Source organism: Marmota marmota, unplaced genomic scaffold, assembly GCF_001458135.2.
Source record: "Marmota marmota marmota unplaced genomic scaffold, marMar, whole genome shotgun sequence".
NCBI classification, from domain to species: Eukaryota; Metazoa; Chordata; class Mammalia; order Rodentia; family Sciuridae; genus Marmota; species Marmota marmota.
In genome coordinates this window covers 38,064,046-38,091,260 of record NW_026000026.1, presented here as the reverse complement: position 1 = coordinate 38,091,260, position 27,215 = coordinate 38,064,046, and the positions used below count along the sequence as shown (strand labels likewise).

At 34.0% G+C, this 27,215-nt stretch overlaps 1 protein-coding gene across 8 annotated transcripts in view; it reads left to right on the top strand.

Annotated features, from left to right (window-relative positions):
• The window catches only part of Tasp1 (taspase 1), a 275,265-nt gene that overhangs the window by 230,045 nt on the left and 18,005 nt on the right, over positions 1 to 27,215 (top strand). For all 8 annotated transcript variants that reach the window (XR_007350527.1, XR_007350526.1, XM_015482972.2 and 5 more), the window contains one exon: positions 16,113 to 16,186. Coding sequence is in view for 6 of the 8 variants with exons in the window: in XM_015482972.2 (XP_015338458.1) it covers positions 16,113 to 16,186 (74 nt within the window). In the remaining 2 variants the exon portion in view is untranslated. The remainder of the gene's footprint in view (positions 1 to 16,112; positions 16,187 to 27,215) is intronic.

The window sequence follows — 27,215 nt, the reverse complement described above, 5'->3', positions numbered from 1 at the left end:
TATAAGGCTGTTCAGAGCAGATTATTTACAATATCAAGTAATTGGGAAAGTGAAGCCTAATGGTATAATATAACAATGTTTATAAATTATTATATATCCATAAGATGTAACATTTTTGATCACACAGCTTTTGGTCATGTTTTTGAATTTTTAAAGACTGATGACATAAAATGTCAGATTTGTATCGATGATGAAGTAAAAGCAATGTATAAAAAATCTCCACAATAAAAAACTCAATATCCCAATTAATAAATGGGCAAATGAACTGAACAGACTTCTCAAAAGGAAGTAATGATAAACAGTTCTGTGAAGAAATTGCCAATAATTGAGGAAACATTCAACATCCTTAGCCATCAAGGAAATGCAAGTCAAAACTGCAATGAGATTCATCTCACTACAGTCAGAATGGCAGTCATCAAGAATACAAACAGTATATGGTTAAAAAAAAAAGAATACAAACAGTAAATGCTGGGACAGTGGTGAGAATGCAGGGAAAAGGAACTCTTAAATTCTTAAACATTGTTGGTGGGAATGTAAATTAGTGTAGCCACTGTGAAAATCAGTATAGAGGTTCCTGAAAAAGTTAAAAACAGAACTGTCATATGATCTAGCTATACCATTTCTTGGTATTTATCCAAAAGAATTAAAAGTCAGCCTACCCATATTTTTTAATATTTATTTTTTTAGTTGTAGTAGGACACAATACCTTTGTTTTGTTCATTTATTTTTTTATGTGGTTCTGAGGATCGAATCCAGGGCCTTGCACACTCTAGGCAAGCACTCTACCACTGAGCCACAACCCCAGGCAAGCATACCCATATTTTTACTGAAGCATAATTCACAAGAGCCAAGTTATGAAATCAGCCTAGGTGTCTGTCAAGTGATAAATGAATTAAGAAAATGTGGTATATACACACAATGAAGTTTTAATTCTGCTTTAGAGAAGAGAGAAATTATGTCATTTGCAAGAAAATGGGTGAAATTAGAGATCATAATGTTAAGTGAAATAAATCAGACTCAGAAAAGTATCCTGTGTTTTCTTTATATATGGAAGCTAGAGGGAAACAAACAGGAAAAGTAGAAGGAAGACCTTATAGTAGAAGATTGAGTTGGGGAGGGAGATGGGTAGAGTGGAGGAAGGTACTGGGGAGTGACGTTGATCAAATTTGTTATTATGTAAGTACATATATGCCACAATGAAAAACACCATTTTGTGTAATTAATATGCACTAATTAAAAATAAAAAAAAATCCTACTGATAATCATACCACCATATAGTGAGCCATTTGAGGACAGGGATTGTGGGGTTTCCAATAATTTGGGGGTAAATGAATTAAGTGCAAAATCAAGGTTTGTTATTATCTAGCAGAACATTTTTAAAAAGTCAACTACTCTCCCGGAAAGATGAAATGTTGCATAAAATATCCTCATTTGCTCTAAAAAACAAACAATATGGGTTGGGAATTTGGATAACGAATGTCTAGGAACAAGATTTGGAGACAGTTTAAATGGATTGCAGAAGACAGCCTCTTCAGACAGCCTTGTATAAGGACAGTTTGGATGTGAACACTTTTGCAACACTCATCCTACCACCTCCCACTCCCCAGATCATGAGATGCTGACAATGCCCAGCCTACAAATCACAGATTTAACACAAAGCAAATGCTTGTCCCTGGATGCAGCAGCTGAAAAGAATTAATTTTCTCTCTGCTTTTAGGGGGGAAAAGCCAATATATTTTTACCTGCTAAAGTATAATTGCATGTGCTTTCCAGGCGTCTACAGAAGTGCTTATGGGAGCTGTTGTATTTAGCAAGGTTAGGAAATGTGCAAATAAAGGCTCATCAAGCCTTTCAGTGAAAGCAGTCAGTTCTTTGCCATGTTAAGCTTGTGATTAGATACAGGTGATAAAAATATATGCAAATATGTGGCATAAACAGCCATTCTTATTAAAGGGGTACATTTTTTCCTTTGTACCCTGTACACCATAGATTGATTAGAGCCTGGTTGACCCTATGAAGTTCAGAAGTTCCTGCTGTGGAGTGGTTAGTAGGAAGCAGTGAGTATTAGGGCCAATTGGAAACAGACTGTATATATTAGGAAACTCTTAAGCAATCCAGGATAGACGTATATGGGCTTCTAGGAGTAAAAAAGTTTGTGCGTTTGGCCAGTGGCCAGTGGCCACTGAGCCAAGCCTATGTTGAAATCCCACATTCTAAACAGATTTTAGGCCCACAGTTTATGCAGAGTCTGACTATCTGATGAGCACACATGCTATTACTTTGCCATTAACTTAATCCCACCTGATTCAGAGAATAACTTTAGGTTCTTTTCATTCTGGGAATATGTTTATGGTGCTGATAATAAAGTTTTGTGTATGATACTGCTTCCATCTGTCCAGCTACCACTTTTCCCCTTGTCTTTTTAATTTCATCTTTTACTATGGAATGTTTCATATATTTTTAAAAGAAGGGCATCATAAATTTGTAAGTTATAAAGGGTAATAATAAAATGAACACCTGTGGGCCTGCCAATAGCCTAAAAATTGCCCATCATTCTTATCTTTGAAGCCCATGTGTGGGCTTCTTTGATCTTCCTACTTTGTTTCCCCCATTTTTCATTTTGTGTTTACCCCTTGGTTTTTCTTAAAGCCTTTTCACTTCTATTCATCTCCTCAAAAACTGTCGTTTATTGTTGCTTGATTTTGAACTTTATATAAATGATATGTAATTTATTCTATGAGAATTTTTGCTTTTTCTTACATAATTAACTGGAAGGATAATGAATTCGTTTATCATTTTAGGCCTGATGTTATCAAATGAAACTGTTCTATTTTTTGCCAACTAGAACTTAAATATGGTGTCCACCCCTCTCTGAGCTTTCTTAGAATAGGCAAAAAATTTTTTTATCCAATACTTTTGTTTTTATTGTTGTTGCTGGTACCAAAACATGCTGTGGTTTAAAAATAAAAAATGTGAGATTGAATTGATGCTTCCTGAAACATTAAAAAAAAAAATAAAAGGTCATTTTACTATAAGTTAAAATCCCAACTGCCTTTTGGTTTTACTGGCATTAAAAATTTGGTGAGCCCATATAAACACATGTACTTCAAAAGAGCTTCATTCTCGAGGCACCAGCAATATCACTTCTTTCCATTACATGGGACACGCCACTGTGCGCACTTATGACTAGGCATTTCTGCAAGGTTTCCATAAGCAAAAAAACTAGTCGTCAAAGAGAAGGCCAATTAGCTTTTAGGCTCGTAGGGAGAAAGAGGCCTTGTGGATATTTGTCTTATGTTGATAATTTATCTGAAAAATTGGATTAAAACGTTATTCTATGTGAGGGTCCAGTGATCATAGGAAGCTCGTTTGTTTATTGCCTGCTTTGGAATTGATACATCTTCACTGCAGCTCTAACAGATAAGCTGGCATTTTAATTCTTACTTAAGGGTCAGATAGAAAGATGCAAATTAAATAACTTAGATGCCAGATGAATAAGGCAGATATGACATTTAAACTTGACAATGACTGAGAGTAGCATTAATCTGTTGAGGTAGTTCTCTAAGACTGTTATTTTCAGAGTAGCTTTTGTTTTTAAAACACAAAGATATTGATTACAGGTAGCTATCATCTGCTTTATATATTCCTTTAAATATCATTAAAATGCTTTTCAAGAATTAGGGATAGATTTTCATTTGCAATTTTCTTTTCCATCATAAGAAGTAGAGTTCTATCTATATTTAACCAGAAGTTTGGGGGTTTTTGTTTTTTGGCTATGAAATTTTCTATCTGAAATATAAAGATTTTAAAATAGCCTTGTAGTAGTAATTAAGTAATTCTTATGGTAGTTCTTCTAAAACCTCAGGAAAGCATTTTGGCAGTTTTTTAAATCAATTTTCATCTATTTAGAGGGTAATAGAGATCACTGTGGTATAAAATAAAGACTAAAACATTGTTGAATGAATAAAATTGTGTTTCAGTAAAAGTCATTTTACTGAATGGTTTTCTGTTCACCAGAGAACTTGTGAGTCACAGCCTGTGGCCCCCTATTTCCGGCAGTTTCTAATACAATAAGATGATAAAACAGGAAGAGAACTAAAAATGTCCTTTAGGGCTTATATTACTATTTGATTCACATCCCTGTCATTTCAACCAGCATTCTTATTTATTCTTGAACAAACCTGAATGAGCCTTGGAAAGCGAGAATGATTATTTTCTTGGCTTAGTGTAACTGGGATTCTATAGAACTCAATCCCCATTGCTCCCTAGACAGTTCAGTGGTGAAAGTTTTTCGGGGAAGTATGCCAACTCAGTTACTTCATGACCATAATGGGACATGCATTGTATGAATCTTAAGGATTCCATGTCAGAACAGTAAAGCATTTTTGTACCTTAAAAAAAAAAAAAAAAAAAAAGATGAACTCTCTATTGGGTTATAAAGAACCTTACAACCAGGGAGTGAAATCTACAGAGATAAGAGAAGTCTGTTCTGTTTACAGTTCCTCGTTCTTCCCGTTTAATTTTTTTTCTTTATTCATTAAGGAGTAACTTAAACACTGTGCAGAAAGTCCTAGGGTATGCCATTCGACCTAAGGCTAAGGAGCGGTGGTTGACTTGGCAACTGCCCAGCCCAAGAAGGTTCTGATTTTAGAGTTCTGTTTTCCTTGCAAGAAAGTCTGGGATGTGAAGACAAGCAGAGAGGTTTAAAATGGGTGCGGGAGCCAGTGCAGCTGGGGATTGTTAACAATTGTAGGACATTTTTTTTTTTTTTAAACCAGTGGCTGAGAGCTTCTTTCTGGTTAGAAAAGATAATTCATTTGGATAGAAAAAACTTGCTTGCAACCAGGTAAGGAAACTTTTATTTTGTTTAATTTGAACAGGATGTCATTGTGGGTGATATTGAAGGAGAAAGAAGTATCCTGAGAGAAGCATTATGCAAGGGGTAGCTTGTCGCTCTAATATTAACCAGTGAGGTGGTCATTTAAATGCCACTAGGAGGCAAAGCACTGTAATTGAGCTTAGGGCAGCCTCATATAGCAGAGTACCACTAAGACTGAAATAGAGCCACACTTGAGTATTATATTCAATAGTTAAGTTGCTTGCTCCAAAGCACTAATACAACTTGCTGGAAAGACTGGCTTCTAAGATTATATACAGATTCATTCTGAATGTCCCTGTAATGCCATTAACCTATTATTATTAAGGAACACATGTATGGCTCATCTCTACCATCTCATCTCATCTCTAGCACTGGCACAAAATCATGATGTGGACCTTTTTTCATATCATTCTTTGTATGACATAATGGTGAAAAGTCACTTGGTGGAGAAGAATCCTGCCAAATCCCTATGTCCATTTTTCACATATTAAGTATACTCAGGAACTTACTGTAACATGTTCTTTTTTTTTTCTCTTTTATAAATAGAGTTTCAAAATATTTATTCTTATTTTTATTTTATTGTTGGTTCTTCAAAACATTACATAGTTCTTGACTTATCATATTTCACACTTTGATTCAAGTGGGTATGAGCTCCCATTTTTACCCCGTATACAGATTGCAGAATCACATCGGTTACACATCCACTGATTTACATATTGCCATACTAGTGTCTGTTGTATTCTGCTGCCTTTCCTATCCTCTACTATCCCCCCTTCCTTCCCCTCCCCTCCCTTCTTCTCTCTCTACCCCATCTACTGTAATTCATTTCTCCCCCTTGTTTTTTTTCCCTTTCCCCTCACTTCCTCTTGTATGTAATTTTGTATAACCCTGAGGGTCTCCCTCCATTTCCATGCAATTTCCCTTCTCTCTCCCTTTCCCTCCCACCTCTCATCCCTGTTTAATGTTAATCTACTTCTCATGCTCTTCCTCCCTACTCTGTTCTTAGTTACTCTCCTTACATCAAAGAAGACATTTGGCATTTGTTTTTTAGGGATTGGCTAGCTTCACTTAGCATAATCTGCTCTAATGCCATCCATTTCCCTGCAAATTCTATGATTTTGTCATTTTTTAATGCAGAGTAATACTCCATTGTGTATAAATGCCACATTTTTTTTATCCATTCGTCTATTGAAGGGNCAACAACAAGTGCTGGCGAGGATGTGGGGAAAAGGGTACACTTGTACATTGCTGGTGGGACTGCAAATTGGTGCAGCCAATTTGGAAAGCAGTATGGAGATTTCTTGGAAAGCTGGGAATGGAACCACCATTTGACCCAGCTATTCCCCTTCTCGGTCTATTCCCTAAAGACCTAAAAAGAGCATGCTACAGGGACACTGTAACATGTTCTTAATGTGGGGTCTTTTCATGTGTGGGTTTTTCTAGTAGACTCACAAATCTAAGGACTTTGGCCTTAAAACTAGTGATCCTTTTTGAATCAGGAGTTGAGGTTGTAAACAGTCACTGGCTGTTATCAAAGAAAATAATCATTAGTGAAAGGCTGGGAGCTTCTCTAAATGGAAATAAACTTGAGCCTGATCACACCAAAGACCATATAGCTAGAACTTCCACAGGCCCAGACATACCACTCATTTGCCCTGTGTGTTGTGTGAGTTCACAGTCTCTCTCCTTCATGCAACAATTGCATGGAGAAGAATGCTGGTACTATCAAGTTGCATTTCCCAGATTCAATTAGAGTCAGTTTTTAATATTCTGTGGGACAATATAATCTCCCAATCAGGAAACTAACCTAGATGTCTAAATATCATTAATGTTAAGAAATGCTACTCTTTTATTGACATATTGATTTCTGTCTATGTAACTGTAGTTTAACAACTACATTTGCTACATTTTAATTATAAACCAGGAATTTACTAATAATGGAACAGTTTTTTTAATTTTTTATTGTTGGTTGTTCAAAACATTACATATTTCTTGATATATCATATTTCACACTTTGATTCAAGTGGGTTATGAACTCCCATTTTTACCCCATATACAGATTGCAGAATCACATCAGTTACACATCCATTGATTTACATATTGCCATACTAGTGTCTGTTGTGTTCTGACAGAGGTAAACTTTACCTTTGAGACAAATAAATGTTTGTTACTTATTTTAAAAAATGTCTGATTTTGGCTTTTTTCCTTCTTCTTTTTCTAATGGAAAAGCAGTTTGAGGAAGTTGCCTGATTAATTTTTTTGTTTTATTTTGATTGCTCTTTGAACATAGTAGATTTTGTCCTAAATATGTGTACTTAGTATGAATAAATAGGGATTTATTAATGTACCCTCATAAAATTTGGTTATCTTTTTATATAATTATGAGATAAGAAACATTTTGAAAACATTCGATGAGCTTCACATTATGATAAAACATCTTATGAAAGACAATTAAAAGTATATGGGAGGGCTGGAGTTGTGGCTCAGTGATAGAGCACTTTGCTTTGTGTGTGAGGCTCTGGGTTTGATTCTCAGCACCACATAATGATAAATAAATAAAATAAAGGTCCATCGACAACTAAATATATGTATAAAAAAGAAGTATACTGGAATAGGCTGGGGTTGTAGTTCAGTGTTAGAGAGCTTGCCTAGCACATGTGAGCCACTGGGTTCAGCACTACATAAAAATAAATAAATAAAATAAAGGCATAAAAATGTATATGGGAACATCTTATTAAATCAAATTTCAGTAGTTCAATCATGGTAAACAAAATAAGCCAGACTCAAAAGTCAAAGGATGGATGTTCTCTTTCATATGTGAAAGCTAGAGAAAGAAAAGATTAAAAAGGAATCTCACGAAAATAGAAGGGAGACCAGTAGTGTAGAGAGGAAGGAGATGAGGGGGAGGTAGAAGAGGCTAAGGGCAGTGGGTAACTAGTGAATGAAATTGACCAAATTATCTTTTGTGCACATATGAATATGTCACATGAATTCCACTAACATGCATAATTATTATGCACCAATAAATTTTTTTTTAAATTTAGTAGTTCATATTGTCCTAATCTAAATTGAGAAGAAATTAATTCTTTATAGATAATGCAGACGAACAGGGTAATCAAAATTCCTAGGAGCAATTTTTAAAAAGGAAGATAAATAAAAATGGGACAAAATTCTGAAGTTTTAGAAGGGATGTATGGTGAAAGATGGGTTGACCTCTACACAAGCCTCTTAGTTAACCAGTTCCCAGTAGCAATCACTGTTGTTAGTTTCTAAAATATTTATGCACAGAGACTGTGTGGATTTACTATCATGTTCATGTATGTTTCTCTTTAATTTTTTTTTCCACAAATTGGCAGTGTCATCTCTATAGATTATTTTCCACCTTACCTTTTTTTCCAGCCAAACTATCTTGTAGATTATTGTTTTTTGAAACTGATTATGTCACAGTAATGAGTTCTAAAGTCAATTTAGTGAGTCAGAAGCAGAATATCTTAAATACAAGTAGCCTATTAAGAACCCAGTAGACTGAATACACTGCAAGTAAAAAGGCTAGTTTGTAAAATTTCAGTTATAAATCAATGTGTATCTTATATCATTTTATTTTGGTTTTGGAATTTTATTTTGGTTTTGTTTCATAGTCACAACATTTGAAAAAAAAATCAGTGATTTCATATCACCCACATAGAACTTCCTCATTCATTTTTTATTGTTGCATAGTAAATATTCCATTGTATAGGTTATCATAGCTATTCCTATATCCATCTACCAGTAAGCAATTGATCTGTTTCCAGTTTCTTACTAATTAAAACTGTTTCAGTGAATATTCTTTGAAATATTTTATGCATATAGAAACACATCTCTAAAATAAATACCGTGAAGTGAAATTTCCAGATCAAATGGTTAATTATAATTATTCCTGAATTCCATATTTGTTAATTTGCATACCTGCTAAAATTTATTTATAACTCCCAAATCAGAATTTCAGTACTTTCATAGACATTTTTTTGCCCAAGTGGTGAAAATTTGGTGTCATCTGATGCACATATTCCCAGTTGAGGTGAACAAAGAAACCTTGTGCCTTCTTGTTTCAAGCTCTTCTACTGGAAATGTCTTTTTCAAGTCTTTTTAGTGCCATACTTTCTTCATTTGCCTTTTGTTGATGATTTAGTTGTTCAAAATGTCCCCCAAACATAGTGCTAAAGTGTTTCTACTGTTCCGGAGTGCAAGAAGGTAGTGGTGTCTTACAGAGAAACCTCCATGCATGTTAGATAATCTCTCCCGGGCTCAAGCTACAGTACTCATGGCTGTGGAGTCATTGTTAATGAACAAACAACATAGTCCGTCTAGAAAAAGAAGGGAGAAATTCACCAATCTGTATGTGAGGCTGTTTCAGAAAATGCTAAAGTAACATCTATGTATAAAGATATGGGAAAGCAGCTGATTGCGTGGATTCATGAAATGATAACCACCAATTTAAAAAGCATAGAGGACAGTATTGTTATAAGACTTTTTAGAGCCAAAGAAATTTACAGGCACATTACATAGGGCCAAGAAAATGTTAAGCCATTCTTAGGTGGTGTTATTATAAAGAAATGCTTTGTTCAATTAATTATTTGTAAGAAATGTATGTTAAGGCAAATTATATTATTATTTGTATATTGTTTGCATGTACGAATATGTAACAACAAATCCCATCAGTATGTACAATGATAATGTTACCGCTGTTGACCAGTGACGAGTCCTTGCTTCCCCAATGTTGAAGAATAACACCAAAGAAGCACGCCGAGGCAAGGTCAGAGTAGAAATTAGAAGTTTATTAAAGGACAGCAGAAAAGACTTCTCCCGGAGGAAGAAGGGGACCCAAGAGGTGGAATCCATGGAAGGGATGTTGTCTCCCCTTTTTATAGTTCTTTCAGTGATGGAATGTAGGTGGGAAGGACCGAGGGGTGGGACACAGGTGGGCCAAAGAAGTAATCTGGTCAGGAAGGACTTCTGAGTCAGCACCTTTTTGCTGGGGGCTGTTCATTAACATTTCTTTGAGGTGGACTTTGGCCTAGGGCCTTTTCGGGACTTCCATGAGTTGTCCTGTGTTTTCCCTGAGTCATTCTCCGCATGGTCTCCATTTTAGATTTCACTCGATATTAGACCCGATTTATCTAACTACACTGACTACCTAACTTTAAATCTGGCTTCAATAATGCACCAATACAAAAATGTGGAGAAAAAAATTTAAAAGGTTTTTTTAAATAAAAACATACATAAAATAAGGGTATTTATTAATAAGTTGTTGAAAATGTGACTAGGGGCCAACAGGAACTTATTTATCCCTTTGTTTCTCTTAAAAGCAATGAGTCAGTATTTGTAAATTCAGTGTTAATTACAACCTTATAGAACATAACTACCCTGAATTATGAATGTATATTTCCAAATGGTCATATTCTCACCACCATATGAGACTGCTGTCTTCTTCCCTCTCAACTAACTATGTTATTTTAAGCCTTTTGGTATGTGAAGACTAATAGTTGAGTAATGGTATCTAGTGATTATAATTTCTTTTTATTTAGTATGAATAATGTAGAGCATCTTTTCATATGTTTTAGAGTTATCCCTGATAACCTTTTTGTTTTTTCTTTGGATATTTGTCTTTTCTTAATGATTTGGAATAAATATTTTAGTACTCAAAAGAATTAACCCTTTGTGCTATGAATTAATTGCCAATATTTTCCTAGATTTGTCATTCATCTCTTGAATTTTTTCCACATGGTAAAATGCTATATATACATATGTATTTTAAAAATGTAATTATATTTATTGATCTTAAAAAGCCTTCCTTAAGAGTAAAATGATTTAAGAATTGTGTTTGATGTCTTATGGTCCTTTGGTGTTTGTAAAGATTTTAATCTTCTTAATATGTAATGCTAATTATAAATACTTTTTATAAAAAATTATATTATAAAAATGATTAATTTTCAGAGTAATAGAATGTAGGTTTGAGGATCCAAGAATTTAGCTTGACTTTCATTTTGTGCACTTATTAAATGACCTAAGCCATACTATGTCCCTTTCCTGAGGCCCATATTTTGAACTAGTTTCTGCATATCAGAAAACATTCAACCTTTAACTTTCTATGTCTGGTCCATTTCACTTAGCATGAGAGTCTCCGATTCCATCCATTTACCAGCAGATGCCATAATTTCACTCTTCTTTATGGCTAATACTCCATCATGTATATAAATCACATTTTCTTTTTTAAAAAATTTTTTTGTAGTTGTAGATAGACAATATGCCTTTATTTTGTTTATTTTTATGTGGTGATAAGGATTGAACCAAGTGCCTCACACATGCTAGGCAAGTGCTCTGCCCCTGGACTACATAGCTCTAGCCCACCACATTTTCTTTATTCATTCATCTGTCAAAGGTTGGTTCCAAAGCTTGGCTATTGTGAATTGTGCTGCTATAAACACTGATGTGACTGTATCCCTATAGTATGCTGATTTTAGATCTTTTGGATATATAACAAGGGGTTGGGTAGCTGGGTCATATGCTGGTTTCATTCCCACTTTTTGGAAGAATCTCCATATTGCTTTCCTGAGTGATTGCACTGATTTTCGTTACCATCAACAATGTATGACTGTCCTGTTGTCTCCACATCCTCACCAATGCTTATTATTTTGTTTTCTTGATAATTGCCATTGTGACTGGAGTGAGATGAAATCTCAATGTAGTTTTGATTTGCATTTCCCTAATTGCCAGAGATATTGAACATTTTTTTCATATATTTGTTGGTCATTTGTATTTTTTCTCTTGAGAAGGTGTCTGTTTAATTCTTCTGCCCATTTATTAATTATTTGTGGCATTGGGGGTTGGTGTGAAGTTTTTTGAGTTCTTTCTTTATTCTGGGCATTAAAAGCAAGTGACAAAAATCGTCTTCTCTGTAGGATTTGTCTTCACACTATTAATCATTTCCTTTGTTTGGCAGGTTTTTAAATTGATGCCATCCCACTTAATTGATTTTTGGTTTTCTTTCTTGCACATTAGGAGTCTTGTTAAGGAAGTTGGTATATATGGTTCCTATACCAACTTCCTTATTGGAGTGTTGGGCCTACATTTTCTCTTAGCAGTTGCAGAGTTTCTGGTCTAATTCCTAGGTCTTCTGGTCCACTTTGAGTTGACTTTTATACAGGGCAAGAGACAGGGGTCAAGTTTCATTTCTGTACAAATGGATTTCCGGTTTTCCCAGTACCATTTGTTGAAAAGGTTATCTTTTCTCCAACATGTTTGACAACTTTGTCTAGTATCAGGTAACTGTATTTATGTAGGTTTGTCTCTGTGTCTTCTATTGTATTCCATTGCTCTTCATGACTGTTTTGGTGCCAGTACCATCCTGTTTTGCTTACTATAGCCCTTTAGTATAATTTGAGGCCCAATATTATGATGCCTATAGCATTGTTCTTTTTACTCAGGATTTCTTTAACTATTCTGGGTCTCTTATTTTTCCATATGAATTTTACTGCTACTTTTTCTAGTTCTGTGAAGAATATCATTCGTATTTTGTAGGGACTGTATTGAATCTGTATACTGCTTTTGGTATTATGTCCATTTTGATGATATTAATTCTGCCAGTCTAAGAACATTGGGAGGTCTTTCCATTCTCTAAGGTCTTCTTTAGTCTCTTTCTTTAGTGTTCTGTAGTTTTCATTTTAGAATTCCTCTACCTCCTTCATTAGATTAATTCCAAAGTATTTTATTTTATTTTTTGAGGTTATTGTGAATAGGACAGTTTTCCTAATTTCTTTTTCAGCAGGTTTATTATTGGAGTATAAGAAAGCAATTGATTAATATATGTTGATTCTGTGTCCTGCTTCTTTACTAAATATGTTTATTAGCTCTAGAAGTCTTTTGGTGGAGTTTTTGGGTCTTTTAAATATAGGATCATGTTATGTGCAGATAGTTTTCATATTTCTATCTCTTTAATTTCTTTCTCTTGCCTGATTGCTTTGTATAGAGTTTTAAGGACTATCTTGAATAGGTGAGAGTGAACATTCCTTTCTTGTTCCTGCTTTTAGAGGAAATGTTTTCAGTTTTTCTCCATTCAGTATGATGTTGGCCTTGGGTTTGTCACAAATAGCCTTTACAACGTTGTAGTAAGTTCTTTCTGTCCTTAGTTTCTCTAGTGTTTTAAACATGAGTGGGTGTTGAACTTTTTAAAATGCTTTTTCTGCATCTATTGAGATAATCATGTGATTCTTGTCCTTAGCTCTATTTATGTGGTGAATTACATTTATTGATCTGCATATGTTGAACCAGCCTTGCATCCTTGTAACTAAATCCACTTGATCATGGTACACTATCTTTTTAATGTATTTTTGTATGTGATTTGCCTATATTTTATTAAGATTTTTTGCAGCTATGTTCATCAAGGATACTAGCCTGAAGTTTTCTTTCCTTGATATGTATCTCTCTGATTTTGGTATCAGGGTGACACTGGCTTCATAGAATGAATTTGGCAGTGTTCCTTCCTTTTCTATTACTTAGAATAATTTGAGGAGGATTTGTATTAGTTTTTCTTTAAAGGTCTGGTAAAATTTAGCTGAGAATCCATCCAGTCCTGGGCTTTACTTGGTTGGAAGGCTTTTGATAGCTGCTACAATTTCATTACCTGATTAAAAAAAAATCTAGTGTTTTTATCCTCTGCTTTCATGATTTTATTGACTACATTTCCAGGCATTTTTTGTTTGTTTCTTTTTGTCTACCTCCTGAGCAGTTTTCACCTTAATATTTGCGACAAAATAAGAAATTATAATTTTAGAAATGCCTTAATATTGTATTTGAATACAGTTCGTTATTACTACTCTATGAGGAGCTTCAGTTAAGACTTGAGTGCCTTTACTCTATTAGGCAATTTAAAATATCCCAGACCTTGCTCTGGACTTTAAGATTTTTGAAGTTCAAAGCAGATGTGTGTGGAAGAAAAACATCTGGTGAGGAGAACTTGGTTCATTGCGTGATGCTGTTTTCCTGCACTCCTCTGACGAGCGTCTGTTGAGCACGTTGGCAGGTTTGATAATTAATTAATGATGAGGGAATGAACCATCTATCTGAGGAACTCAGTTTTGCCACACAGTGCTTCTTTCTTCCCCACATGTCTGGCAAAGCCTTCAGAGTCTAGGACTGCTAATCCCACAGTTGTGTCTCAACTCAAACACTTGTCTTAAGCATAATTAGCTCAGAAATAAACAGATGGATGGCCTGGGACAGAGAGGGCTTAGTGTTGAGCAATTTAGTTTTATTATCAGTAACTTCAGAAATTTTTGTTGGAAAGTACATCAAAACTTTAAAAATTTAGTATTTTGAAAGAATATACTTGAAGTTCACAATTTCATGTGGATTTCTGTGTTTGAATTTTTCTTTTTGTAACGTTTTATTTAAATATAATTTCTTACTTACATTTAAGTTGCAAGAATAGAACAGAAAGCACCCATGATTTTTTCCCCCAGATTTACCTAACATTCTCATTTCTCCCCATTCATTCCCTTTTTTCCCTTTTTCCCTTCCTCTATACACACACACACACACACACACACACACAGAGGTGAGGGGAGGGAGAGGGAGCAGGGTAGGGAGGTAGGGAGAAAGAGAGAAAGAAGAAGACAGGCATTTTTTTCCTTAATTATTTCAGAGTGAAATGGCAATTTTGACTCCTTTATTCCTAATACTTCAGTGTGTATTTCTTAAGGCCATTCTTCTAGATAATCACAATGCCCATATCAAAATCATAACATTTAATATTGATTGATTCCACACTACTATCTAGCCATTTCAAATGCCAGCCATGTTCTCAAAAATGTCCATTCTAATATCTGCTACATTACCCTGGTCCAGGATATAATCCATTTTGCATTTAGTGTCATGTTGTCTTTAAACTAGGGCAGCTTCTCATCCTCCTTTGTATTTTTTGATTTTGACAATTTTGAGGTTAGTTAAAACAAGATATTGAGTAGAGTGTTGCTAGATCAGGTTATTGGATGTTTCCTCATTCAAATTCTGGTTCTGTGTTTTTGGCAGAACACCATGTGTCTCAATGTGTCTTTTCTAAAGGCACATTTGTGCCTTAATTGGCCAAATTAGCTTTGATCATTTGGTTAAATTGGAGTCCACTGGTTTTTTCACAGTGAATTTACAGTTTGCCACTTTATATTTAATATGAATTTTGTGAAGAGATATTTTGGTGTAAATAACCTCTCCCTCTTCAAATCTTTACCCACTAGTTTTAGCAACCATGATGATTTTTCTAACTCTGTTATTTCTTCTGTATTTATTTATTAGTTGGCTTTCTTCTGCCAGGAAGACCTTATCTTTGCCTTTTTTTCATTTATTTGCTTGGACCAGTATGGGCTTTTTGGTTCTTATTTTGAACAGTGATTATAATACATTATTCTCTTTCTTTTTTAATTTAAAAACATATTTGGGTAGTAGGGATTGAGCCCAGGGGCACTTTACCACTGAGCTACATCCCCATACCTTTCTAATTTTTATTTTGAGACAGGTTCTTGCTAAATTGCTGAAGCTGGCCTAGAATGTGTGATCCTGCCTCAGCTTCCAGAGTTGCTGGGATTACAGGCGTGTGCCACTACACCTGGTTCACATTTATTTTCATAGACATAGATTGGCCGGTGGGAGCCCTTTAAGCTGACCCTTGTTTCTTTTTGATGAGTCTCTTTCATTCTTTGAGTATTTTTTTACTTTCTACAACAAGATGGTTAAAATTCATTTTACATTTTCTCTGTCCCAGCTCTGGAAACAGCCTTTCTCCAGGAATCCTGGTTTCTTTTCCTACTGAATGATATTAGAAACCTAGACCTGGTGTGTATGTGTGTGTGTGTGTGTGTGTGTTTTAAAAGAATCTATGCTATGGAATATTACATTTACTAAATCATTGTGTATAGTATATATGAGTGTATATATGTTTAATGTTATGTTTCAAACAGAAGAGCATTTATTTTACATGTAATAATCATAATTTTTGACAAGAAAAAATACATTTTTCATTTCACATAAATGGCATTACACAGTTTTGAGCACTAAATCATCTTGACATTTATGAAGGAGCAAATGGAAAGTGGGGAACTGAGTATGTTAAATATAAAGCTATCTTTAACTGTTCTATTAAAAAGCAAAGATTTATTTTCCATCTGTGATCTGAATGTGCCTATTTGTGGTCTCTTTCACACAGTGGAATTTCTGTGGAGCCACACAACAGAGAGTATGTGTGTTGGATATATGTCAGCCCAGGATGGGAAAGCCAAGGTAAGTGGGAAAGACTGGGCCACAACCTGAAAGCCTGATAGCCACTGTATAAACCTTTAACCAGTTAAGTTGATATAGATGAATTTTTTTTTACCTCTTGTGGGCAATAGCTCTGTGAACTTTATACAAATCACATTAAGATCACTTAATGATTCAAAAGAAAAACAGCAGATCTTTTTTTACTTTCAGGAGAAAGGGGGATTAAAAAAAAACCCTGTCTTTTTCCACTTTGCTCCTCTTTGCCCATTGTGAATAGTTGGCAAAGAGGAAACTGGGAATTAGGAAAAGAAAATGAAAATAAAACTGATGAACTGACATAGATGGATGATTCTGCAAAGAGTGTTGGAATAGATAAAGGAAACTGGGGCAATGTAAGATTAGCCCCTGGAAAGCATCTCTGCATGTTGATAGCAGAGGTGGCTGACATGCTTCCAATTACCACATAGCTTATGCTCTGGTGTCCTCAGGGATGACCTGGAATGGTTTCTTTGTGTGAAGTCAGAGGGCTTTGCCTCTGTGCACCATATGCCTCAGAGAGTCATAACAATTACATAGGTGTCCATGTATCAATTCTTGAGTTGCTTCGCTTCTCTGGACTCATGATGGTTGAGCCTGTGAGTAAAATACATAATTTGTGGAATTTATTTTATATCAGTTTCATATTCTTCTTGTAAATAACATTTTTAGAAACAGCTGTGACACATGCCATTTACTTGACATTAAAATGCCTCAGTTGCAAAACTATGAAGTCAGGCAGCCTCTTTTTAAAAGAAATGATTTACTCTACATATTTCGAAAGATCAAGTAAGGAAATCTCTGACATAAGCCATCTGAAACAGATTGAATCATTAACAAATAAAGAGTAAATGTATAGTCATGCACCATATAAGATTATTTTGATAAAAAATGGGTTGTACATATAATGGTGATCTCATAAGATTTATATTGAACAAGCCTGATTAACAACACAAGTGGTTTATCAGGATATGAATGATTTGCAGCCATTTAAGTTTCTCTCATACTTAACATATTGATCCTGATTAGATTGCTTTTTTTAACAAAAGAACATGCATGAGATATGCTTCAGCACTAAGGCCAGTCTGCTGGGGTACCGTCATGGTATCTTGTGTGGAAATGTTTTTATTATCCCTGCTGGTGGTCTGTGGAAGACACCTTATCATTTAACATGAAATACTATAAAGAAATTGGAGAGAACAGTGAACCCAAACATGTTTGACCTCCAGTTGTATCATTTGACATCTGGTAGATGTGGTTTTTATATTGTTGGTAAAGTCTTCAGCTGATAGTCTTATTGGGCCAGCAGATACAGCTGTTTCCCTTGCCTCACTTGTAAATTATGTTTTTGACCTTCCTTTCAGAGAGTTAATCCCTCTCCCTTTTTTCCTCCTTTGGATTGGTGGACTACAAATGCTCTCCAGAAAAACAAAATAATTTTAATTCTAATGCTTTGGCTGCTGAATTCTGCTAATTTAAAAAAAAAATAAAATCCTTTTTTTCCCCATAAACACTGGAATGTTATTGTATTATGAGTAAGACAAACTTATAGATGATAAGCTAGACTTGAAAGAGATAGGGAGCTATAGCAGAATTCATTTTCCTTTTAAGAGAATAAGACTTGGACTTACCCCTTTGTTTTCTATATCTGAGACTCCTGGCTTCTGTGAAAGAATTGTTGTTTTGGAGGCTTTGTGAAATATGCTCTTCCATAAGATAGTCATGATAGCAAAATGAGTAAGGAAATATCTTTAAAAGTTATTTTTTTTTAATTTAAAAACTATTTTTAAAGTTCAAAACACCACAAACAAGAGCAACAACTTTCCCCCCGGTTTTCTAAAAATTCCCTGCTTTATCCTTGCTGCCAAACTCAGAAACTAAAGCTACTTGGCCACTTGAGTATTTTATATGTTAGTTGTTTGTAATTCAAGTTAAAAGCCTTGAATTAAAGCTCATCTCAAAATCATGCTGCTCAGAAAAGAATGAGTAATAATCAATATTATTTTGACCAGAATCCATATAGAATTTGAAGATAGCTAGATTCTTCCTCAAATTTCTTTTTCTAAAAAGAATATTCTTTTTTATGTAATTTTTTTAAAATTTATATATGACAGCAGAATGCATTACAATTATATATATATATATATATATATATATATATATATATATATCACAATTTTTCATATCTCTGGTTGTATACACAGTATATTCACACCAATTCGTGTCTTCATACCTGTACTTTGAATAGTAATGATCATCACATTCCACCATCATTAATTATCCCATGTCCCCTCCTTTCCCCTCCAACCCCTCTGTCCTATCTAGAATTCATCTATTCCTCCCATGGTCCCCTTCCCTATCCCACTATAAATCAGCCTCCTTATATCAAAGAAAACATTTGGCATTTGGTTTTTTGGATTGGCTAACTTCACTTAGCTTCATCTTCTCTAACTCCATCCATTTTCCTGCAAATGCCATGATTTTATTCTCTTTTATTGCTGAGTAATATTCCATTGTGTATATATGCCACATTTTTTAATCCATTCATCTATTGAAGGGCATCTAGGTTGGTTCCACAGCAGTTTAGCTATTGTGAATTGTGTTGCTATAAACATTGGTGTGGTTGTGTCCCTGTAGTATACTGTTTTTAAGTCCTTTGAGTATAGACCGAGGAGAGGGAAAGCTGGGTCAAATGGTTGTTCCATTCCCAATTTTCTAAGAAATCTCCATACTGCTTTCCATATTGGCTGCACCAATTTTCAGTCCCACCAACAGTGTGTGAGTGTAACTTTTTCCCCACATCCTTGCCAACATTTATTGTTGTTTGTATTCATAATAGCTGCCATTCTGACTGGAGTGAGATGAAATCGTAGAGTGGTTTTGATTTACATTTCTCTATTTGCTAGTGATGATGAAGATTTTTTCATGTATTTGTTGATTGATTTTATATCATCTTCTGAAAAGTGTCTATTCAGGTCCTTGGCCCATTTATTGATTGGGTTATTTGGGGTTTTTTTTGGTGTTTAGCTTTTTGAGTTCTTTATATACCCTCGTGATTTGTGCTCTATCTGATGTGTGAGGGGTAAAGATTTGCTCCCAAGATGTAGTCTCTCTATACACCTCACAGATTGCTTCTTTTGCTGGGAAGAAGCTTTTTAGTTTGAGTCCATCCCATTTATTGATTCTTGATTTTAATTCTTGTGACACAGGGGTCTTATTAAGGAAGTTGTGGCCTAAGCCCACATGATGGACATTAGGGCCTACTTTTTCAGGGTCTCTGGTTTTATTCCTAAGTCCTTGATCCATTTTGAGTTGAGTTTTGTGCATGGTGAGAGATAGGGGTTTAATCTCATTTTGTTGAAAAAGAATAGTCTTATAATTATATAATTTAATTTAGTTTCTATAGCATAAGGCAAAGAAATTTATTTTTAATGGAACCAAAATCAAGGCTTTGATACCAGTTGGATTTTAAAACTATATTGTCCCATATCCTAGATAGTAGATGGTTTAATGAACAGTTTTTCATAAATACTCAGTGTATGTGAACTACTGGAATAAAATAGATTTTTTAAATGGCATGGAACTTATTCAAGTATAATAAGTGAAATTAGATTTTTTAAAAATATGTAGAGGCCACTCTTTATAACAAGAGTAAAAATGTAATAATAAAAATTCTTCCTCAAGAAGGAATAGTCTGTTTTATAGTTTTATCTCTAGAGATTTATTATTAGTTGTGGGGGAAATAAGAACTATATAATGGAGAATCCAGGCAACAAACAACTCAATTGTGTGATCAAAATACCACCATTGAGGGGCAAATGGACAGTATGTACCTCTGAATGTGATAACCTGAGAAGAATACAACATAATTTATACATAGTATTCTGTCTAGATGTACATAACCTGAACCTAATCATGAGAAAACATCAAATAAGTCAGAAATGAGGAACATGCTGAAAAGAAAGAAAAAAGGGACTATTCACCAAAAATGTCAGTGCCATAAAGACAAAGGCTGCACAAATATTTCAGATTATACAATACTGAAGCAACAATGACAACTAATGTCAATAACTGATCTTAGACTGGATTATATATGAGAGGGGGGAATGTCATAAACACATTATTAACTCAGCTTGAATACTGGAACATGAGTAGTAAAAATGAATTATATAATCATTAAATTTACTAAGGCTGATAACTGTATTGGGATGAATAGGGAAATATCTTATTTTTAGAAAAATTACACTGAAGTTTCTAAGGGTAAAAGGCCATAATATATATAATGTCTTCTCAATGATTTAGAAAAAATATTATGTGTATGTGTGTATGAATGAATGAATGTGTGTATAGATAGTACATTATAAAGCAAATGGAGCAAAATGTTTACAATAGGTGAATCTTAGTAAAGGATGCATTGTTTCTTCAACTGTTCTGTAAGAGAAAAATTATTTTCAAATGAAAATTTTCAAAATATATCATTCTTGCATATTATGGCATATTTGATTATTTCTTTGGGCCTCACACTTGAAATGATATAGTTCAAAAAATATCATCCTTGGTTTATAACCAATTCTGCATTTAATGAATGAATACATTACTCCAAACTCCTGCCTTTATTTCACTTGGAGTTCTTCACTGAATTAACCAAAAAATATTTAAACAACAATACATTTCTTTTTTTAAAATTTGTTTTAATTAGTTATACATGACAGTAGAATGCACTTATATACTTTGATGTATCATACATAGATGGAATATAATTTCTCATTTTTCTGAGTATACATATTGTAGAATCACATTGGTCATACAGTCACATACATACATACAGTAATAATGTCTCTTTTATTCTACTATTTTTTTTATCCCCACATCCCCTTCCTTCCCCTCCTCTCACTTCCCTCTACCTAATCTAAGGTAACATTATTTTTTTTTCTTTTGCATTACAATTCTTAATACACATAAATACCACACTTTTTGTATTTCTGTTTGTATATAAAGTATGTTGACATCCAATTCAAGTCTTCATATATGTACTTTGTATAATGATGACCATCACGTTCCACCATGCTTGTTATTCCCCTACCCCCTCCTTTCCCTCCACCCCTCTTCCCTATCTTGAATTCCTCTATTCATCCTATGCTTTCCCTCCCTATCCCAAAAATGCTCATCATCTCTAGCAATCAGAGAAATGCAAATCAAAACCACTCTAAGATATCATCTCACTCCAGCTATTATGAAGACAAACAACAATAAGTGTTGGCGAGGACGTGGGGAAAAATGTACACTCATACATTGCTGGTGGGACTGCAACAGTTTGTGCAGCCAGTTTGAAAAGCAGTATGTAGATTCCTTGGAAAACTGGGTGTGGAACCACCATTTGACCCAGCTATTCCTCTCCTTGGACTATATCCAAAGGACTTAAAAATAGCATATTACAGGGACACAGCCACTTCAAAGTTTATAGCAGCACAATTCACAATAGCTAAACTGAGGAGCCAACCTAGATGTCCTTCAGTAGATGAATGGATTTTAAAAAATGTGGCATTTATACACAATGAAATTTTACTCAGCATTAAAAAGAACAAAACCATGCCATTTGCAGGTAAATGGATGGTGTTGGAGAAGATAATGCTAAGTGAAGTCAACCAATCCCCAAAAAAACAAATAGCAAATGTTTTCTCTGATATAGAGAGGTTGACTCAACAATACATTTCTTAAAAATACTTTGTGAGCTCTTTGTATAGTAGTAATGTTTGTTTTCTGTCTGGATCTATGAGAGATTAAGCTTTCATTATGAAAGTTCTATCACATTAGAGTACCTTTCAGAAAATTTCTCAGCTTTTTGTTTTTATTTAAACAAAAATATCAACAAATGTTTATTCATGATATTCCTCTGTTCTGTGTGTCAAGACCTATGACATGCTTTGACACATGTTAATGAAACAGGATGAATGTTGCCCATGCTATTATTTCCTTTCGATCAGGCAATGGTTTCTTAGATATGACCCCAAAAGTACAAGCAACAAAAGAAAAATTAAATGTGACATCATAAAATTAAAAACTTGGTGCTTCAAGGAACACCATCAAGAAAGTTCATACCTGTAATCCCATGGCTCCTGAGTCTGGGGCAGGAGGATTGTGAGTTCAAAGCCAGCTTCAGCAACTTAGTTAGTCCCTAAGCAACTCATGAGACCCTTTCTCTAAATAAAATATAAAAAAGGGCTGGGGATTTGGGACTCAGTAATTAAATGCACCTGGGTTCAATCCCTGATTATAAATAAAAAAAGAAAAGAAAAGAAAGAAAATGAAAAGGCAAGCCACAGAATAAGAAAAAATAGGGCTGGGGTTATGGCTCAGCAGTAGAGTGCCTGCCTAGTACATGTGAAGCACTGGGTTCAATCCTTAGCACCACATAAAAATAAATTAAAAAATAAAGGTATTGTTTTCATCAAAAAAGAAGAAAGAAAAATATTTGCAAATTATATACTTAGTAAAGACTTGTATCCCTTGAGAATATATTTTAACTTAATAATAAGAAAACATGGGCAAAGGATTTAAAAGACATTTCTCCAAAGAAGATATACAAGTAGCAAATAAGTATATGAAAATATTCTCAACATCAGAAGTCATTAGGGTAATACAATCAAAACCACAATGATATCCTACTTTCCATCCAACTAGCTGGCTATATAATCAAAAAGATGAACAAAATAACAAGTGTTAGTGAGGATTGGAGAAATTGAAACCCTTAGGAATTTCTGTTGGGAAGGTAAAAACAGTGCACCCCTGCTTTGAAAAAGAGTTTGTCAGTTCCTCAAAAAGTTAGATATAAGAGTTGCCATATTACCCACCAATTCCATATCTCTTAAGGATATTTCCAGGAAAATTTAAAAAGATGTGTTCACACAAAAATTTATACATAGATGTTGATAGCAGCATTATTTATATTAGTTAAAAAGCCAAATAACCCAAATGCCCATCAAGTGATGAATAGATAAAAAATGTGATATGCTATGTCTTTTGAAAACTATAGAAGATATTTCTCCCATCTGATTTAGTATTCAGATTACTTATATTCTCAAAGTTCAAGTGTGTAAAATAATTATAGGTATCTGCAAATCAGATGTAATTTGTGTGGTCTTTTAACCCCTATTGTATTAATAACATTTTCAATGACAACCTTACTACTTGCATATGTGCTTGCATATATTTATATAGATTGATCACATTCTAAAATTTAAATATATCAGTAATAGTTTCAGAAATGTGATATATTTATACAATGGAACATTATTCAGCTATAAAAAGGAAGGGAATACTGATACATACTGTAGCCTGCATGAACTTTGGAAACTTAAGTGAAAGAAGATAGACACAAAAGGCTAAATATTGTATGATTCCATTTATATTAAGTGCCTGGAATTGGAAATCCATAGAGACAGAAAGTGGATTAGTGGTTGCAAGTGAAAAGGGGGAAGGATATGGGGAGTGACTTCTAATGAGTATGGGGTTTCTTTTTGAGGTAATGAAAATGTTCTGAAATTAGAAAGTTGCACACTTTGTAAATATACTAAAAGCCACTGAATGGAACACTTGATTTAAATGGGTAAATGTTATGGCATATGAATTATGTCAGTAAAATTGTTAAACTATCAACCAATATAATTTACTGTATTACCAAAATAAGGAGAAAAAATATATTTGTTCTGATACCATAGATTTTTAAATTTTTTAATTTGTTTTAATTAGCCATATGATTTTTTTCAACTTCTATTTATTATAAAAACTTCAAAATAACAGAAATGGGAGGAACTTCCTCAATCCAATAAAAGGGCAATTGCCAAAAACCTATGACTAAAATCATACTTATTGGTGAAACATGGAATATTTTTTCTAACACTTAGAACAGGAAAATACAGTTTCATTCACATTACCTCCATTCAGTATTTTACTGGAATTCCAAATTAGTACAATAAAATAAGTAAAAGAAATAAAAGACAAAAGTTGGAAAGGAAGCAATTAAAAAAACTACAGTTTTTCTCAGATTATATGGGATGAATCTAACAAATGATGTAGTAGACCTTTCTCCTGGAAACTACAAAACCTTGCTGGGAGAGATAGAAGAAAACCTAAATAAATGGAGATATTATTCATGAAATATAAAACTCACAGTAATGCTAAGATACTCATTCTTTCCAAATTTATTCATAGATTCAAAGGAGTCCTAATCAAATTTCAGCAGTTTTTGTTCTATAACTAAGCTGGCTTTAAAATTTATATATGGAAATTTAGAGGACCTAGAATTGTAAAAATCAACTTTAAAAGAGAAGATGAAACTTAGAGGGCTTATCCTACTGGACTTTTATGACTTACCACAGGGTTACTATAGTTAAGACAGTGTTCCCCAATAGAAGACAACCCTGAACTCAGTGTATCAGAAGTTCTGAGATCAGCAGGAATACCACTTTAGTCTTCTGCAGTTTAAAGGAAGGAGATTACCAGATATGCTGATGCAGCGAGATCCAACAGAAACCGCAGATATTATACAATCACTATCTTAGAAATATAGATGGGAACTTGTGATTCAAGAATTAGGATTTATCCAGTGCTGGAAGTCCAGAATAAACACTGGCAGTGTAGATGCCATTTGTCATCAAAGGAAGGAGCTGTCTTTACAATAAAGAATTTCACATTACAAATGAAAAATTATATACTCAACTGTAATAAAATATTATTTAAAAAGTGAAGGAGATACTTTAAATGAACACTTGTATCTCATAATAGATGGATCTTAGTTTCTTCACAAACTTACCTATTATTTATGTACTCTATAATGTACTTCAAGTAAGAATATGTTTTAAATGTTAGTCTATTAATGTTTTCTTGATTACCAAGCATTCCCAGGATTGAAATATTAAGAGCATACTATTACTAGTAAACTATCACAGGTTTCCCATAATTTCACTTTTATTTCAGTCTGCTTGGGGATGGAAATAATTTGCCAGACAATTGCTGTTTTGAAAGTGGATGAGAGTCAGTGAAATGATGACCCCATTATTTATTCTTAATTCTCTTTTTAAATTATAAGGTTATGTAAATATAATTAGCTTAATAAATGTTTCCTATTCTGTAAGAGTGAAAATATAACCTAGGTAAAACAGGTAACTTTGTGGTATTTTGATCTGGAAGATAATGAAAGATTATTTGTAAATAATAAAAGATTATACTCAGAAAACAAAAGATCACAATGAATATAGAATAGGAATAAACAGTGGGCTAGCAATTATAATTTTTTGAGGAATATAACAAGAAGTCATTTATTATTTGATTGTTTTACCATTTTGATTGTGATTGTGTGTAAGTCTTTTTTTGCAGTGTAGAGTGTTGACCAGGGACTCAAGCATACCAGGCAAAGTGCTCTACCACTGAGCATAGCATCAGCCCTGTATATCTTGGTGACCATTAACTTTCTCAAATTTAATGTCCAAAAACCTCACAAAATCATCCTAAATATTTACCTAAATAAAGCAGTTTATAAAACTTTAATAAGGTCTTCCTGTGCCAAGGGTAAAGCCTCCCAGAGCTAAATAAATTCTCTTCTATATCTTTGAAAGAACCCAGAAGCATTGTGTTTCATGAATAAAGCCAGATACAAAAGAGTGCTGGGTGAATTATTCCATTTGTACCAAGTTCTGGAAAACTAAGATATGGTTATACAAACCCAGAAATGCTTATAAAAGGAACATGAAGGAATTTGGGGGCATAATAGAAATATTCTTTACAGAAAACTTTCTATTTATATTTTGGTTTTGTGGTTATACAAATTGTCAGAAGTCATCAAACCATTTAGTGAACGTCTATACATTTCATAGAATGTAGGTTATGACTATTTTTTGGAAGTCTGAAAATAAGTATTAGCAAGACCATACAGAGGTAGTGTGGTGGAATGATTAAAAGAATGGGTTTGGGACTTAGTCATGCTTGGATTTAGATCCCAGAGTCCATGCTTTAAAACTCAGGGCATATTCTTGGTTTCCTTATCTTTAAAGAGGGACTATCACTACTTGTTTGATAGCATTCTGAAAATTAATTGAATGTTATAAGTGAAGTGTATGTAATAGAAACTTCATTAATTATGATGGTCATTGATGGTGATGATAGTTGTAGAGGATGTGGAAATTGTGAAGGATATCAGAGTCGTTACACCACACAGCTCCCCAAGCCCCATTTACACTATAGTTGTGCTCTTGAAGGCGCCATTTACATGTACTAAGATGATCAATATTTCCTGGATTTTCACCCTGCTTCCTAGATAGAGATGGTAGGTTTGGGTAAAATCTTACTAACGTGTAAGTATAAATGAACTGACAAGTAAATTCAGAGGTCCCAGGACAGGGGAAAAAAAGGGAAGGATGGGGGGAATTGAAGAAACCAGATGGATACCCACCCCCATATCTGTAGTTTAGGTCAATATGGTGGTAATGAAGCCTTTTCAAAAACTATTCGACTAGAGGTTTACTAGTTTAACAGTATAACAACTTAGTTTTTTCTTTCTTTTTGAAATCTAAGGTTTGCCTGTAATATTTCTTATAAACTCACCTAAAATAATACTTCTTTTAAAAGTAAAAGGGAAAAATGTTGCTTACTAGCTACTTTTAAATTTGTCTTACATGAGCCTTGAGCAGACTGGCAGTCTTCTTGGATTCCATTTAGCATTGGTCAGTGGAGTGCCTTTGAGTTATATTGATGATGCATACCTTAAAAGAGACTTCAGTTCAGATGGTAGCAGCTGGTGACACTGGGTCAGCCAATGGATTTGTTGGGCTATATGGATTTATTAGTACTTATGGATTTGTTGGATTATATTTTAGATTTATCAGAGTCATCTAGATGCAAGTTTGGCTTTATCCTAAACCAAATTTTAGTTGCTTTTGATAATGTAGTCCTCATATTACCCAACAACTGAAGGCATCTGATTCCTGGCAGGAAGCCAGCTGCCTCAAGATAGTAGGTT